Source organism: Xiphophorus maculatus, chromosome 12 (genome assembly GCF_002775205.1).
Source record: "Xiphophorus maculatus strain JP 163 A chromosome 12, X_maculatus-5.0-male, whole genome shotgun sequence".
NCBI lineage: Eukaryota > Metazoa > Chordata > Actinopteri > Cyprinodontiformes > Poeciliidae > Xiphophorus > Xiphophorus maculatus.
Window position 1 is genome coordinate 19,651,951 of NC_036454.1, and position 18,550 is coordinate 19,670,500.

Here is an 18,550-nt window from a genome sequence, read left to right on the forward strand (position 1 = left end):
CCATTTTGTTGGAATTTTTCAATGTTTGCCAGAGGTGGGTTTAAGCTTTCAGATGGAGATTAGTTACACTTTAATAAACCAGTGATCAACTTAAATAATGTCACATTAAATGTGTGAAGCATAATGTTTAAATATGGATTATATAAAGGAGATTTAGTTGTGCTTCAAGGTAACTGGAGGGACCCAAATCAAATTGTCCTTAAAGAGTCTTGAATAAGCTCTGAAAAGATTTTATAAATGTAACATAGTGCTTCAGATTTGAAGATGTTCTGAAGCCTCCTCCGCTTTGGAGGACCTCAGTTAAACCATGTTTCTTTGAATGGGGGGGGATGGGCTGCAGGAAGGGCCCTTCCCAAATTCTTTTAGCTGCGGCCACAGCCTACATGGCTGGCTGAGCACTGGGCTGCTGCCTCTGGGCCCTTCAGCCGAGGCACGATTTATGCGTCCTTCCTCACTGGCTTATTGCTCAGATTCTCGTTGTCTCAGCGGTATCATATAGCCTCTGTGAGCTGCAGGCCTCGCTGCTGTTTCTGTCTGTTCAAAGAGCTGTGAGGCTGCGGCAGGCGGTGCACGCTGGGAACCAGTACGCTGAAAAACTGTGGAAAATGAGGCAGACTGAGGACCTTCGTTATATGCAGCCCAAAAATAGAAGTAAGAGAGGGGGAAAAGAGGCTCACTCCAGCGTTTCCAGGACCCTGGAGCAGAGTGCTGCAGCAGACCCCTCAGAGACTCTGGCGGTGGGGTGGAGAGACGTCAACCAATGGGGGCTGAGACGTTCAGGGTGTATGTGTGTGTGTGTGTGAGTCTGTGCGGCAAACTCAGCTCTTCCACAGCTCAAATCTCTTTCTTGTGGATGAGTCCAGAGATGGTCTCTCTCTCTTTCTCTTTCTTTTTCTCGCTCTTTTTCTGTGTGTGTGTGTGTGTGTGCACGCACATCTGCCAGCATGTGAGCAAATGGTGCAACCACTGCAGCCCCAGCTGAAGACAGACCGACGCTTGTTTCTGCCATTCCCTGACATGGTGTCTCCTCTCCCTTCTGTGTGTGTACGTGGGGTGTGTGTGTGTGTGTGTGTGTGTGTGTGTCAGTGAGGGCCTTATTATTAATGATGTCTCTTTTGCATTGCCAACAGCAACCTTAGTTCCAGGTGATGTAATTGGAATTAAGAAAGGAAATCATAAACAGAATGTTGTTGTCTTTTTTTTTAGTAAGTGGTTAATCGGCTCTTTACGAGATTATCTTTAATATAAATTAGCAAACCTACTTGTACACAGTTATCTAAGTCAACAGATTTACCATCGCATCAACCTGATATGAAGTTGTGTATCATGCTAATCACAAACATTTCCATCATTCTGATCTTCCACTCAACTCTGACTTTGTGATGAGAAGATTTATGACACTTTGTTGAGCGTTTTGAGAACTTCAGAACCATCCCAAACTTTTGTAATGTGAAGTACAAAGCTGACCTTGAAGAACACTAGGCTGATCTCCCCCTTTCTTTATAGATTAAAGTGATATACTGCTCTCTTGTGGTCAGAAGAGAAAAGAGCTTTTTATGACAGAGTTTGATCATTGACAAAAATGTGTTGTTTCTTTTAATCTTTTCAACGAAAAAGCTGATTCGTTATAGTACCTAACTAATGACAGGAAAACTTAAGATCAAACTTAATGCTAACATACGTGTTCCATTTTGGAGAACATCAGGCAAAGTGGAAATTAAAATAAATGTGTTGAATGAGTCCAAATTTTGGAGTACAGTCCATAAATATGTTTAAATGCAGTGGGTTTATAAAGATTACAAAAGTACATCTTGACAATAAATTCTAGATTTTTGGAGAGCTAGTATATCTTCTCTTTAACCTTTGCCACATTTGGAACAAAATTCATGTGTGAGTTGAGTGAGTTGTTTGTGACCAATATACCAAATCCATCCAAAGCAAAATAAATAAATAACTTATTCTGCGAACGACCTTGTTTGGTTTCATTTACTGGATTAGATAATTGAAGTTTGTAAGAAAAAGCTAATGGCAATTAGAAGTTTGTCAATTTAACAAAAAAGAGCATCAATAATGCATGGAATAACTTTATAGAGCTACAGCAGCTGACAGTATAATTTTCTTCTTTCTCTTAAGTGACAATTTAAAGGCATGGCTTGTAGAAAGGATATTATATCAATTGGGAAGAAATACTAAAAGATTATCTGTATTATAATTATATAGTTACACAGGAAATATGGTCACCAATAACTGTAGAAAATATGGACCAACATTTGCAACAACAGGGCATTTTCCAGAAATAGGGAAAAAAATAGGACTGGACTGAAACGGCAGGGAGGTTCCCAACAGAGAATTAATGTTTTGTTTTTCCTCAAACATGATCAACATCAGTCAACATCCGTTATAAAGTGTCCCCTTTTAGCTTTTACTTCTTAGTAGTTAGCATGAGCATCTGTTTTGAGTTTCTTTTGACTGAATCAAATCCCACGGAACCAGACCAAGATGAATGAATAACAAGATTAATTATTTACGGCAATAATTATTAGTTCCCTGTCATTTTCCCAAAGCCAACTATTTACAAGTTTAAATGTAATTATTTTTTATTTGATTTGTCTTCAGATTTGCTTGCCTCTTCAGCTTGTGAGAAAGATGAGTCAGTGACAAGCAAGTGATTATGGAACTGATTATATGTTTCCATTAATATACTTTAACATAGTTTATCACTGACACAAGAAATTAGAAACATAAAACTTCCAAGTACAAAACACACACACCACCAGTGAGCGAGCTCCTAACATTTTATCTCCCAACACATAAAATGTCAATGAATTTAGCAGATCGCTGAGATCTCTACTAAAACTCGTTGAAGCTCATCCATAGATCATTGTCTTTATTTATTTTAAACAGTTATGAGTGAATGAGGGGGAGAGACAGACAGAGAACGATGTCCCTGAGCCAGCAAAGGAAATACTCAAGATTTTCTGAGAAAAGTGTTGATGATGCAGGTATTTCATTCTGTCCACCAGATGGAGTAAGAACACAAACTAAAGGAAGGTTGAAATAATAATTATTATTTCATTCAGCTACACGTTGTGCTTTTCCAGTGTATATAGTTGGCTTCTTCTTAAGTTGTGAGTAAAATTAAAATCTCTCTCTCACTGTTTTAAAGTCTGACTTGGCTTCTGATTGTCTGACAAGCTTGTCCGGATCAACGGTTGTGGTTATTGTGACTTTGAGCCTATTTTTTCTAAGACATTCATTAGTTGTGCTTCTGCTTACACTCCTTAGTGTAATTTTTATAATAATTATTTTCCCCTTTTCACAATAACCTGTTTTACTTGAACATTGCATTTCTGCTCACTTTAAATGCTTTACCATATATTTTTCTTACAGGACAATGTAAGGTTTAGCTAACATAAATTATATAGGTGTCCTCAATCATTATGTTCAATACTCTAATTGCTAGATACTCTACATTTTTTAGATGTTTTTCTGTACCTAATGATTATTAATGATTATGACTATTATGATGATGATGGGATTTGAAAACACTTTGAACTCCTTTAATTATTATTTTATTACAGTGTATAAATTATGCAACAAACTTCATTTAATTTTTTAAACCTTGAATTGTGCAGTGTAGTTTGAATTTAATTTATTTTAAACTTAACCGGCAGGCTCAACTATAAACATACATACACTAATATTTGGACAAATGTCCTTTAGAAAGCTGCAGAAAAATCACATCGTTTTTGTCGTTGTTAAGAACCTTCTGGCTTAATTCAGGCTGCATAATTGACAAGTCAGTTTGTCGAGTTTATTTAAAGTGATTGCTTTTCTTGCCATGAGTTATAAACACACTCCACGATTAGACCTTGTCACAATTTGTTGAAGTCATGGCTTTTCCAGAAACCTATTGTTGACCTTTTAATTCCAAACCCGGTTCATTGTGTGTTTGGGATCTTTTCACTATTGGATCCAGCCAATTATTTACAAGTTCCAACCTTCTGACCCAAGCTGTCACCTTTAGAGGAAACATTTGGTTACAATGATCAGGATCAATGACCCAGTGCTTCGTATATTTGAGCCAGTATGTACACTGCTCAAAAAAATAAAGGGAACACTTAAACAGGTGTTTAACACTTAAAGTGTTCCCTTTATTTTTTTGAGCAGTATATTTTAAAACTGTGCGAGAAAATGAAGTTTCAAGATAAATTATAGCTTTTGAAAAAAAGAAAACTGAAATTTGTCATAAGGTTATTTTGACCTCAATAAAGTGAACTTCAGATGTATCTTAAAATGCTCTGATTTTCCAAAACTCATGCCCATGGTTGGTGCATTTAATTACTCTTATGACCAGCAGTTAAAGATCAAATAGCTATAACCTCTATTACAATCAGCGTAATCTGATTCTGATCTCAAATGCTTTGTTTTCTGTTGGTTTGAAATTTTAGCCAAATGTAGCAAAATTTATATTTAGCTGATATCAAAAAGTTAATGTCAGCACAAGAGAATCATTTATTTTGTGCTATGTGTTAATGATCTGTGTTGTCCCCTCTAAATTGTCAAGCAATTTTCCTAAGTTGCTAAGTTTCAAAACCAGTGATGTTGCTAGGGGAATCCCATTTTGCCAGCCTCCTCTGGAACAGCCTAGTAATATTGTTGACAAGTGACATAACAAGCAGAGTCAGATTCCCACAGGGATGGATCCGAGACCACAAAATATGGAACGACTGGGGATTGTGCAAAACTGTTTTGTCTGCTGCATAGTGAGAATAACAAAACAAAGTTTCGCACAGTAATAACCAAACAAAACAATTGTTTTAAATAATGTGTTTTCAATCCTCTGCCACATGTCAGTGATTTACCCCAACCTTTATATGCATTCATGGGAAGAGTCACTGCTTTATATGGGTCACAGCTGACGCACTAACCCTTGAACACGCTGCTGTGTTTGATGATTAGCAGTAAATCATCGGTTTGCATCGGAGCCTCCCAGATTACAGGAATTGGTTTTATGTTGTTTTTAATTGGATCCAAGCTGGATGGGAAAATATTGAGAGATGAGCTGCGTGTATAATGCACAACTGTCAGTGTAGATGTAAAAAGAATATGTATTCATCTGACTGTCAGATGTTTGCAACTAACATCCTGCACAGAAGCCATTTAATTATTCTTAATAAGATACAAGTTTCTAAAGTTTCACAGAGTTGCATATTTGAATAATCAGAAAATAAAAAGACTAACTAAGATGGCCTATTCTGCAAGGGCCAATATTTTTCTTTGCGGTGACTTTGAAAGGTAAAAATCGAAATGTTCTCGCTTGACCTGCTTTCTCTTTTTCCAACAATTTGCATGAAAATTCATCCTGGTGGTTGTGTAATCCCTCTTGTGAAACAGTCAGTAAGATAAACAATAAAGGATAATACTAGTCAAGTACTCCTGCCCCTTCTTTCATGTCAATGAAGGAAATTTTTTCCTTGAACTGTTAAAGCTTATTCATCCTTATAACAAATTAATTTGCTTTTGCGCTGGTGCAATTAGTGTCTTGTGAGCTTGAGTAAGCTCTTTTTCAGTGGAAAGCAGGCTTAATTACGACACCACTGGAAAATGACTGAAAATTAAAATTTATATGGCTCATGAGTTGTGTATATAGTTTATATAATTGGGCAAATAAAAATCCAACTCTCATCATGTGCATTTAACAAGAAACATTACCAAACATATGCTGTTATTGCTCAAAAAGCCTCACTTATTCTACATTTACATTGCAGGTATAGCGGCTTGTAAAAGTAGCTTTTTCATGTTTTGCCAAGAAAACACAATATAATAAGTCCAAGCATAAGCCTATGCTATGCATGCCTACATCTAATTGAATATATCTGGCTGTCTGTCAAATATGACTGAGTCTAACATTTTTTTGCATAGAATTATCTTCACAAGTTTCAATGTGTAGTTGGGCAACGAGATATACCCTAAAAGGCTCTGAACAACAACTGGAGTGAAAGGTGCTGCCACAAATTACTGACTCAAATGAGGCTGAACACAAAAAATACTCCACACATCTTACATTTCTATTTGGAAAATAAATTTAAAAACCATATAGCCTTTTGATTTCAATTTACAATAATGCTCTGCACTGGACTGGTCCTGATAAAAACATTTATGCATAAGGTTTTAATATGACAAAATGTAGATGAGTTCAAAGGGTATGGATGCTTTTGTAATAGCCTTGATTTTATGTTTCCACTCAATGGGTTTCACAATAGGGTCAGCCTCAGAAGATGCAAGTGATCTATGATGGGAGAGGATATAAACCTTCCGGACTTTAGACTTTGCGCACATTCAAACATAAAAAAGTTATTGCACAAAAAAGCTTGTAATTCCCCTCATTTTGTGTCTTAGTCTTTTTTAATCCTCCAGCGAGTTAATCAATAGATTCTGTGGTCTTGTTAATACAACCTTCTCGCAGTAGGGCGGTAGTGGGAGGAAGTGACTGCATATGGACCTTATTACCAGCCCTTGATGGACTCTTCAGGTCAGAGCAGAATTGTGGTTGCAGTGAGGATTTATGTGTGTGTGTGTATGAAGTTTACAAATTGCTAAATTTTGGTCTACAATGAGAATTCATCCTCTGAGACAATACTTCCATTTGATGCTCAAGGAAGGCAGCAATAGTTTAGCCTGTATTGTTCCTTAAAACAAATGTCTACTTTGTGCATAAACAATTTCACAAATTAAAAAGAAAAATTATATTTTCTTATTGCAAAGTACGTGACTGGAGTAAAGAAAAATGTCCCCCCTCCCTGTTTCTGTTGTGGTACAGAGACCAATACATCATCTCCCTGTCTGTGCCTTAGTCATGTCTGAAAAACAAGGAGGGGGACAGAAGAGCCTTTGTAACTCTCAGTTCCAATAAGTTCCCACGTCTAAAAAACGTGTCTTATCTGGGGGAAAAGAGCATAGTTTCTCTTCACTGAAGTTTTAAACAGCTAAAAAACCTAAAGTGCTCAACAGGTTACAACACAGAGAGAAAAGTCTCCGTCATCAGACGAACTGCCTGTTGGACATGAGACACTGAGAATGTGTGGATGATTTGTTTATGGGATATTGCAAAAGGAACCCTGTAAGACCACAACAGCTTGTGGTGATCAGTCATCTTTTATGGTCTTTCCTCCTCTCTCAGTAATCTAAATCACTTTGTCGTCATAACTTCACATAGCAGTCACACGCTGGAGCACAAAAAAGTGTGCTCCAAATGGTAATTTGGAGATTCCATAGAGGTGACATTTAATATTTGAGTCAAAGCTATTTTCTTTTTTTTTTTCTTTTGGATATCTCTTTTCATATACTTTTTGAAATAACATGCACAAGATGATACAATTCATAAAATGTAAGGTTTATACAAATAAAATGTCAAGCAAATGCTGCTTTAACAAAACTTGTGAGAGAAAGGGTAGTGCTACCTGCAAGGCTGGGATTTTGGGGAAACTGTCTCTTCAATCTGGATCTGGGCAGTGATTTATTACGGATGTCTCTGTGACGCATGGGGTTTCCATGATGCAGCATTCTACACAGCGTCCAAGCACAACATAGTTTGTAACTGTTGGTAACAGGCCAGCTGGGTGTGGCCTGTTGGACAGACCTTAGAAACCCAAACGAGTGGGAAGAGTGAAGTTGGAGCACCTAGCAAAGGATCCAGTTTGGGAGACATTTAACTCACACCACTGACCGGGTGTCTTTAATTGTCTAAGGGAAGTTTTTGGACAAGAAATCTGAATTGGCAATGTCTAGGACTTCTAGTAGAAACCAGAGGAATCATTGTTGGACCCCAGTGGGGACATCTGACATGCTTAAGAAAAGAAGCAAAAAGCAGAAGTCGCAATGGTAGTTAAAAAGGTCCTGAACTGCTGGGTTTCAGGAGTAAATGAGATTTTCTCAAGTCAAGGTTCAAGACACTGTGGGTCAAACATCACCGACTCTTTAAAGTAGTAATATCTGCAGAGTATCAGACTTGGTGTTCCCAATCTTTAAGAAGCGGCGGATGAACAGTTTGTGTATCACATAAAATTCCAATAAAATTAATGAAAGTTTGTGGTTGTAACTTTAAAGAGTGTCAAAAACGTTCAACTGGTATGGAACGTTTTGCAAGACCCAGTACTTTTATTGCACAACATCAAAACTTGCAGCAAGACAAGTGTGAGACTTTTGCTTGTGGTCTTCTGCAGCATCACTGTTTGCGTCACTCTGCGAATGGAGATTTACTGTAAATCCTGCTATTGCACCAGAAAATACTGGGACTAATTAGAAACAGTTGTATTTTAAAAATGTTTTTGCCAGTGTTAGAAACATTGTTTATGCTCAGAGTCACTACAGACTTGCCCCATTAGATATAGTTACTGAAAAAGAAATAACTGGTGGTTGCACCCATAAGTACGATGACTCCAACATAGGCGTGTATCTGACAGAATTTTCAAGTCAAAGTTGGCATGTTTCTTCAGCTATACGCTCTCCACCCTAACATTTGGGCCATAAATTGCCTGGTGATTTTTTTTAGGGATCTACTGATCAAAGAAAAGTGTAGAGCAGTCCTGTAGCAAACATATCACTGATCTGTCCATGTTTTAAAATCCCTTAAAACATGTCAAGTAGCAAGGGACAGAAGGAAAAGCCCATGTAAGAAACCTTACAGGCCAAACAAGTGAGTTGTGATTTTGAATGATTAAAATGCATTGGAAGATGTTTACTGAAAATGTGTTTATCAAACAAATGACTTCCATTCTTTCCATTCATATTAAATGTCTTTTTTTGCTCTGTCATTTCATGTTTTAAAACTAAACGGTAATCAAGGGCCGCTGTCCTGCAACTTTTAGATGTGCCTCTGCTGCACCACACCTGAATAGAATAATTAGGTCGTTAGCAAGGCTCTGCAGAACTTGTCTACACAAGGAGGAGGCAATTAAGTCATTTCATTCCAGTGTTTTGCACCTGTGGCACATCTAAAAACTGCAGGACAGCAGCCCTTGAGGACTGGAGTTTGACACCTGTGGATTAAATGTTATTGGATTAAAGTGGATTCATAAGCTGATTTTGTACTGAATCAGTTTCAGAAACTTAAGGTGACAGTTGAATTAGAACCACATGAACAAACCGGCAAGCAGCTGGAGTACCCAGAGAAAATGTGCATAGAGAGTGAGAGGCTGCAGACGCCACACAAAAATACTGTTTGAATTATTCAGCGCTTGCTGCAAGGCAGCATTTGACAATCAAACAGGACTTCATCATTTTTTGTTAATTCTAAATATCTACATTGAAGTTTTAGCTTTGAGGGGTTATAGAGTAGGTTGTGGTACTTATAATAAAATAACAACATGTACCAACAAAAAACTGAGTGCTAAAGTAAACATGATACATCTGAGTACTCACAGACAGTGTGTAGGTACAGAACATGGAGTTTCTGCACATTTCTCTCAGGTCCACATTTGAAAGTTCCTATTGCCTTTTGTGTGTTCATTCAATTAATTGGTTCCCATGGTAGCTTTGAGAAGAGATGTAGAAGAGGCAATGATCCATTTGGAAACATATCTGTTTAAATTTACTGAACATTTGTCCCTAGTGTACAAATGTTTGTCACTCGAGGTGATAAATGAACCTATGCAAAGGCAAAGTCACACCACAGATTTAAAGACGAGAAAACAAAGAAAAGCAATACTCTAATGTTTTCATATAATTTTCCGAATTCTAGCTTTATTGGCCGAACATATATACAGTATATATATATATATATATATATAGAGGGGTTGGACAATGAAACTGAAACACCTGGTTTTAGACCACAATAACTTATTAGTACAGATGCGCTGGATATACATATATATATACAGTATATATTATTTCCTTGTTCCCTATGCATCTTTTTTGGAGATTTCTCAAAAATTACACCCCCAAAATTTATTCCATATATCTCAAAAACCAGAAGGTGCATTTGAATGATTCTGGAATCAAAATAAAGGTAACACTCCAGAGGATATTTTAGAGGTCTAAAAATCAACATCTTCATTACTGAATGAGAGCAAATAAATATGGCATACATTGAAAAAAAAAAAATCTAATAGAATACGTTTTGTATTTTATATTGTAGATTTTCCTTGAAAGTATGCAGTTGCAATCCAGAACCAGAGTTCACATTAAAAGATAATTTTACTTTAATCTAAAATAAGAACTTCAGACTACTGAGCAACAATTCAATCTTTTAAATCTATGGCCTCAGTAAGATGTTTCTAATGTTCTCTGTGGTATAGAAGTGGCTTAACACTAATAATAAAACATTTTGTATCCTGTTCTTAATATATCTGTACAATTAAATAATTATCATTTTTCATTCTTTATTTTATCTAGGACTCTTATGCAGTATGCACATTTATTTCTCCTAAAACAGTTATTTAAACATACACCTCTACTAATGTTGAGCGCCATGGTCTTCTTGAACAACTTTGGGTTGCTCAGCAGGAGATAAAGTCTTTATTAGGCTTGATGGCCTTTGAAGTCCCTAAAACGACCAGAAGAAACTTTCAAATTTGATCAAAGAGACAAGGAAATGAAACTAATGTGCTCTGGATGCTTTAATGGACCTAAATGAGTGATGATGTGTGCAGAGAAAGGGAATGCTTTGAGTTATGGTGCACTGCCTTCATTTAGTAGAGCCCTAATTGGACCATAAGTTTCTGCTGAGAGAACGTTTCTAACCAACATTAAATATATAAGAGCTCTTGATTTAGTCTGTATTAGAAAGAAAACCAAAGCTGGACTAAAGTTGTAAGGTAATTTTAACAACATCATTTGTACATATGTGTGTATGTTTGCAGCCTGCTAGACATTTTTGGCTTTAATAGTGTAACATGTTAAAATCTGTTACACTTGATAGCAAGATTTATAAATACATCATAATTTTTTGTCTAAACAGCAATGTTTTTTGGGTTTATTATGTTTTTCAATTTGATCACAATTACAGGTTTCAAATTTTAAAACAAGTTTCAAGGACAAAGACAAAAAAGCTACCCCAGATCCCCTCTATCTGGGTGGAAACTTAATGTTTTCCTTGAAATTTGAATTAGCCTCTCTTTTAGATTACTGATTACAAGATCACAAGCCACACTCAGATGTTGTTCCTGCTGGATCTGTAGATTCAAGAAATCGCTTTAAAAGAACCTCCCTGCAATATAAAGAAATTCAAGAAGAGATTAGAAACAGTCACGAGTCATCAGTCTGGAAAGGGTTACAATGACATTTGTAAGTCTTCTGGAGTTCAGTGAACCACAGTGAGAGGCATTATTCACAAATGGAGAAAATATGAAAGAAGGGTGAACTTTCACAGGAGCTGCCAACCTACAAAGTTACTACAAAAGCCACTAAAGAACAAAGAAGATCTACAGGCTTGACTTGACTCAGTTAGGAGACTGTCGTAGTGTCCAGTCCCTAAGACAGATACTGGACACAAATGGCATCCAAAATAATATGCAGATTGGGCTTACAAATCCAATCCAAGACATTTTGAGAAAAACTCTAAATGACAAATGTGGAATCTTTTTCAAAGGCGTGAGTCCTGTTATATACGTTATAAAGTTAATACCAGACTGTTACCAGCCATTACCAGTAAACCTATTACCAATTTGGGGCTAATTTGCTTTTTCAGGACTAGCTGTAATCTTTGAAATATATAAAAAAATTTCCCTCTAGCAGAAAATTCTGAGGAAGAACATCCAGCTATCAGTTTGTGACCTTCGGGCCAAAAGTGCTAGTTATTCAGCAGGACATTGGTTCAAAGCAAACCCTAAATTGCTCAGAAATGATTTTGGTTTTGAAGTGGCCTAGTCAAAATCAGAACTTAAATCTAATGCTGTGACATGAACTGAAACAGGCTATTCATGCTCAAAAACACTACAATGTGGCAGAAATAAAATAAAGTGGGTTAAAATTCCTCCTTAGTGATGCATTGCTATTAAATACTTGGTGGCACTTGTTGCTGAGAATGGTAGCACAACTAGTCACTAGGTTCAGAGGAGTCAGGTTGACTAATGACCTTAAATAATTATTTCAAACTGAAACTCTCTAATTACTCAGGTTATCGTTGATATAAAATTTTGCCTCCTGATTTGAAGCGTGACAAAAAAAAAGAAATCTGTGATGGGGAAAATAATTTTCTCAAAGCATTGCAAGTTATTAATTGCAAGGGTAATTTTTTTTGTTCATATGTATTTGAAATGCTTCGGAGTGTCTTCTCATTTTTTGTCCAACTAGTCAAAATGTAAATTAGCCTACCTCTTTTGCAATTTGATGACAGTCAACTGTTATAATCCAAGCAGAACCTTTTCTGATGAAGATAATGCCGAATAAAGTACAGAACTATTATTCTGTGACCAAATATATTTGGGCATGCTTTCTTGCACTTTTGGCAATTTGACATGGTTTTAAATGAATTGTTTTAGCAGCTCATGGGGAGGTAAACATTTTGGGTGGAATACAAAACTAACTCTTGTTTCGTTTGAGTTTGCTCCAGAACCCATCTACATCAAGTAGACTGCAATCTCTAACCATTCTATTTAGCTCATTCTCATTCTTTATCATTGAATGACTGACGACTGTTGCTGCAATCAACAGAGACAAGCGCCAGCTCTCCCACAGGGTTTTCTTGTCAACCCTTAGTTACTTTGGTTTATTGACACAACATGTCCTTGCAACTTACCAGTATCTTGGGCACCCAAGATAGAAGTTGACCGAGAGCTTCCCGCTCCTTTACGTCTCCTGTATCTATGTCACAGCCTGACAATCACAAGTAGAGCTTCACTTGGTGCTTTATCTTTAAGGAAAAAAAAGAAGTGCCGGAACAGCCACACACAATGAATCCTCAAGGGACTGCATAAGGGCCTATTGAGATTTGGATGCTCATCAGGGACCAAGTTATCAAGAGGGAGTTTGTCTACAAGTGTTGACCTTTGATAAATCCCACACACTGACAATGTGCGTGGGACTGCCCATCGTTCAGAAGTTAAGACTTTTTCGAGAATTTGCTCCATAGTTAGCAGAAAGGGTCTTCTATCAATTATTTACAAGGTAAAACTAAACAGATTAACTGTGAAGTAGAGCTAAAAACCACCAACAGCCCAAAACAAAGTTGTATAAGCAAACTGAACTTTGGTCATCAGAAACTTCCTAAAAGGGGAAATCCAGTGGAAAGAATTTTGAGAAATAAAAACAAGTTCTGGTTGCAACTCTGAGGAAGGAACTTAGATCTGGAAATGACTTCAAAACCAAGTTAAACATGCTGCAGTTCTAAGTCTGAAAACCAGTGGGGTTCGCCAATGGTTGTGTGGTCTGTGACCACCCTAAATACTGTTAGCAAAACAACCCAATAATGTATTTCTATGTATTTTGTACTTTCAATCACTGTGGGATAGTGTTCACTAACAAAAGTGTAAAATAAATTTTGGTTTTCTAGCAGCTGTATGGCAGCCATAAGGGATGCAAAGATTGGTTTAGCTTTACAATCAGTTTTTAATCCAGTTTGAGATCCATTGGATTAGACAAAGAAGTGTGACATGCACACCATCATTTGCCAGAATAGTTCAACTTTGTGGTTGAAAATAATTCAGGCAGCATGTTCTGATAACATCGGTTTTCACCACTTTGTTAAAGCAATCGCTTGCTGAAAGCAGCATTTAAAATCCAGTAGTCAGATTGTCTGGGAATTCTGCTCTAATCCTGTCATACAGTTAAAGGATTATTCAAATCAGCAGCAACATGTGATCGCAATTTCCAAAACGTCCTGCATAAACTCCACAGTAACATACATTTTGTCCACATAATTGTAGTAACTTCAAGGTTTTTCTGATTTAAATGAAAACCTAACATATGTCTGCTGATGCCATGGAATGTATATAGTTATCTGCCTCTTACAGTAAACCTTGGGAACATGAATGCTGACTCCATGATTACAGGGAATGTTATTCCATAGTCTACACGCAGGGGTCTCAAACTCCAGTCCTCAAGGGCCGGTGTCCTACAGTTTTTAGATGTGCCACAGGTACAAAACGCTGGAATAAAATGGCTTAATTGCCTCCTGCTTGTGTAGATCAGTTCTCCAGAGCCTTGCTAATGACCTAATTATTCTATTCAGGTGGTGCAGCAGAGGCGCATCTAAAAGTTGCAGGACTGCGGCCCTCGAGGACTGGAGTTTGAGACCCCTGGTACAGTCTGGAGGACTATATTTAAACAAGAACTCAGCACCTGTAAAGATCTACGTAAGATGGCATATTCTGTACTATTAATTTCATAAAGAAACAACATTGAAAGATTTATTGCAAATGCATTTCCGCTTGTCTATAAAGAGAATTAACAACACCCATTACTGTGTGACATTACAATGAATGTAACCAAGATAAAAGACAGTACTAATCAAAAATAAAGAATAAAAAAAAACTGTTTTTATAAAATAAATAGCTGCAGTCTGAGTGATTAAAGAAAAAAAAAAAAAGGGTCAAGACGAAACTTGACATGTCTACAGACGCAAACTGGTGTTGAATGTATTCAACTTCTTTAGATACAAGAATCCAGACAAACCATGAAAAGCTTTTGGAAGTATGGACATTTATGTGGATTTCTTTTTTGTGTAAAATTTAAGCTTGTTGCAATTATAAACAAACACAAATCCCCCAATTTTCCTTGGCGAACTATGTATCAATTTATCCCACAAATAATTCTTAATAGAAGCAAAGCCACTCCTGATTCCCACCCCTCGCGAATGCACCTGTATCAGAGTCGTAAACATTTCAGATGAACACAGACCCAAATCTGGAGCTCTGTAGAGAGGATTAGACAGACCGAGACTATCAGCGAACCCCTGTGCTATCACACACACATTCTGTGTCTCCGTGGTTACGGCATGTTAAAATTAGGCTTTATCTTTTTGTAATTTTAACACATTATCTAAGTGACAGCCAATGGAAGTCCTTTCTAGGAACATACAGTCCATGTCTCATTTCTTGTCCACATCTTCATTGTTCCATTTGTAATTGTACGGGCCACTGCGCTATTGTAGAAACAGTATACTGAACGCCATGATGACACAGCAGCAGGCCACCCAGGGACTCTTCCGCTCACCTGAAGAAAGGGAACAACGTCAAAATTTAAGAGAATTATTTCACAATTCTAATTTCAGGAAATATAAATTGTGGAACTGTACCAATGCATCCCAACAAATTAGAACATTGAAATGTCTGTTATTTAGATTTATTTAAGTAAGTTGACTGGAATAGATCTTGATTTTTCTCCCAACTTCAATATCATAAACCCAATAAAAAACAAGAAAGATTTAATACAGACATTTTATGTAATGGCCTACACTATTGCAGTGAAGACTGCTTATTTGACATTTATCCAACAGACAGCAGCTGACTCCATCCACATAATTCTGGTTGTTCAGAGTGCTGTATACAGGCATATGAAAGGAAGGTGCTTCCAAAGCCACAGCATACAGACGTATCCAGAACATAGCCGCAACTTTTATATTTCTTATGTTAGGCCATCCCTGATTCAGACACAACATCAGGAGTAAAGAAAAGAAGACTATAGCCTATAACCCAGACTCCTCTTATCAAATCAAAGCAAGCTTTCAGAGTCTGAAGACTAGAAGGCTTCTTGTTTTTCTTTACTGACAAGGTTTTATAGAGATGCTGTTTTCATTATACAGCAAGATTTGAAGCAACCCGATGACCAAAATAAATTAACTATGATAATATTCTAATTTAATGAGAGGCATGTGCACCAGACTTTAACATGCTTACCTATTCTGGCACATTTCCAGAAAATTCCTAGGAGTCTACAAAACAAAATAAAAGAAGACATTTTAAAAATAATCATGAACATTTTCTGAAATCTAGTATTTAATAAAGTCCAGTTTTCTAATAAAAACAAAACAAAACAAAACAAAAAACAGCAGTTGTAATACTTAGTAAGATAAAACCAAATGTAATGGTGTCAATGATGTGTAAATGTGAAATATGTACGTAGTCAGCTTAACGTTTTTATTTTGGCTTCATCTTTATTTAATAAATATTGAGAGCAAAAGTTGTGTTAATCTTTGTCACCCTCGCAATTAAATATAAATCACCATAGAACCTGCCTAAGACCAACTCATTTTTAAATTAAACTACTGGAATTCATAGAGGTTGTAGATTTGTTGTAGCATCTGATGATCTAATTTTAACAGGACTGCACTCCGTAAAAGAAAATAAAACAAACAAAACAAAACAAAAAACAAAAACAGGAAGGCTGTCCCAATCCAAAAGTTAAAGCCATTCTAGCAAAGTGTGGTGGATATTGGTGTCTTCCAATATTTATTGACTAATAAGTAAATATCTAGTGCATACTCAGAACACCACATTTACTTACCTTCTATAAAAATTATTTTACTATTACACAGATATAAACATTATACTTAAAGATTTATAACATCTCCATTAATCAAAGGGCAGCACAAAATACCTAATTCCTTTTACACCAGAAATTACAAATCCCTCCATCTGCCACCCTACCTCTTATGTGCTTGTCTAGAGAAATGCCTCTCCCTTCATCAGTGCTGTGTGAGTCAATGAATGAGTTCAGCTTTGGCCGCATATGGAGTTTACCAGGTTTATTAGACAAGTGAATCACAGAGTTTGCACATGAAACAATAATGAGCTTTTGATTATTGAAATGTGTTCTTATGCTTCCAGATCTCAGAGACAGAGAGCTTTTTAAATAAATCTAAACAACTTTCAATGGCCACAGCGCATTACAAAAATGATTATGTGAACAAGAATTAATTAGAAGTTTAAAACCAATCACTTTATAGTGAATAAGCGCTTGGTTAGATGAGCAATAATTGACCTTGATCATATACAAGATATAAAGACAAAGCATGATAGACCCAAGCCAATCGCAACTCTTCCTCACAGTGTGTTGATTATGCAGCTTAATATTATTGCTATCCAGCTGAAAAACAGAAACTGTATTTTTTTTTCTTTTCTTTTCCTACCAGAGAATCTGAAACACATCAGATGATTATTTTTTTAAAATCTGTTGGGTCATACCCGGTTTTATTCTTGTCCAACAGGCTGGGAGCGAGCGCTCTGATGTAGGCACAGGTACAGATCAGCAGGAGAATCACGGTTAGCAGTGACTGGAAGTTGAAAATGGCTGACTGTAAAATAAAAAAACAAATACATATTTGACACAAAGTTCTGCTCAGTTAAGCTGCACAGAGAAATAAATCTAATTTCTTTTCAGCTGGTTATGAATTGATCACAACATCAAAAGTCTGACTTTTTTCTCGCGTGTTTATTAAAGCTTTCAATAAACTTTGGTGTTATTTAGTTATTGCTCAGGACAGCTGCAGTTACTGTATGCAAGATATTCTCTGTTCATTATTTATGAAAGTATGCTGATATCACAAACTCATAATCCTGCAGCAGAAATTAGGTTTTACAAATTTGATCACCTTTAATACATATGTCACTAACAGGAGGTCTGTGGTTTGTACTCCAACTCATGATTTTGTTACTGGCCTCATCACTCCTGAAAAAAAGTAGTATTTTAATGTGCTACTAAGGGTTGGAGTTTTAGGAAAGACGCTGAGAAAATCTTTATTATTTCTTATATTCCTGTTTGTGACATCGTCTGTGCTAAATACTGACTTCTCTCACAAATTAAGAAAACAGGCTATTAGTTAATGATTTTATGCATCCATATACTAAGACAAGAAAAGAAAAACGAGCAAAAACAACAATTCAACCATCATCATGAGTAAATGTTTAGCTAGTCTGCCAAATGATATCTACAGCCTTATTTTCACCCTACTTTATATATCTATCTAAGCTAACTTTTAATACAAAAATCAAATGGAAGTTTGCAAAAGAAGGCTGATAGAAAGATTAACATGCCTCCCTGCTTATCCAGTTGAAACAAATCTCTCTAGTTAACCTGTAGTTAAATAAGTGTGTTCGGTTTTATTCAGGCTCATTATAAACAGCCACGCTACAGAACCAGATGCAGTCAGAGAAGCTCTGCTATAAGTGGCCCAGCTACGTGGCACAACTTAAAATAAAAAACATTACGGTTTACATCGTTTACAGCAAAGTTCGGGTCTTTAAACTGCGACACATAAGCTGTATCATATGATACCACACGGCTACGTTCGCAATGTATGCATTTTCAATAATACCACAGCGGAGTTTGCTAAATGTTTAGCCGATTTTAGCAACTCAGTTTGTTGGGTTAGCATAAACTGCATGCCTGCCAGCAGCATGCCACGCAGCTTTAAACTGACGGGCACCAAAAGCAGACTTGGATTTTAAAATATACATTTGCGCTATAAAATAACATGTGGCTAATAAAATGAAAACAATCTTACCATTTTGATAGCAACCAAAGCCACATCAAAACTTCCTGTCTTTTGGAATTTACGTAATATCGCCAGTGAGGACGTCTCGTACGTAAACACGTATCGAACTGCGTAACA

The 18,550-nt window shown here is 36.6% G+C and overlaps 1 protein-coding gene across 1 annotated transcript; it reads right to left on the reverse strand.

Annotated features, from left to right (window-relative positions):
• Nucleotides 1-14,334: 14,334 nt before the first annotated feature.
• On the reverse strand, nucleotides 14,335-18,549 carry tmem167a (transmembrane protein 167A). The gene is made up of 4 exons (XM_005803978.3): nucleotides 18,443-18,549; nucleotides 17,124-17,233; nucleotides 15,837-15,871; nucleotides 14,335-15,153 (listed from the first exon to the last, which is right to left on the reverse strand). The coding sequence occupies exons 1-4, from the start codon at nucleotides 18,443-18,445 to the stop codon at nucleotides 15,083-15,085; spliced, it is 219 nt and encodes a 72-aa protein (XP_005804035.1). The 5' UTR covers nucleotides 18,446-18,549; the 3' UTR covers nucleotides 14,335-15,082.
• Between the last annotated feature and the right edge of the window lies 1 nt (nucleotide 18,550).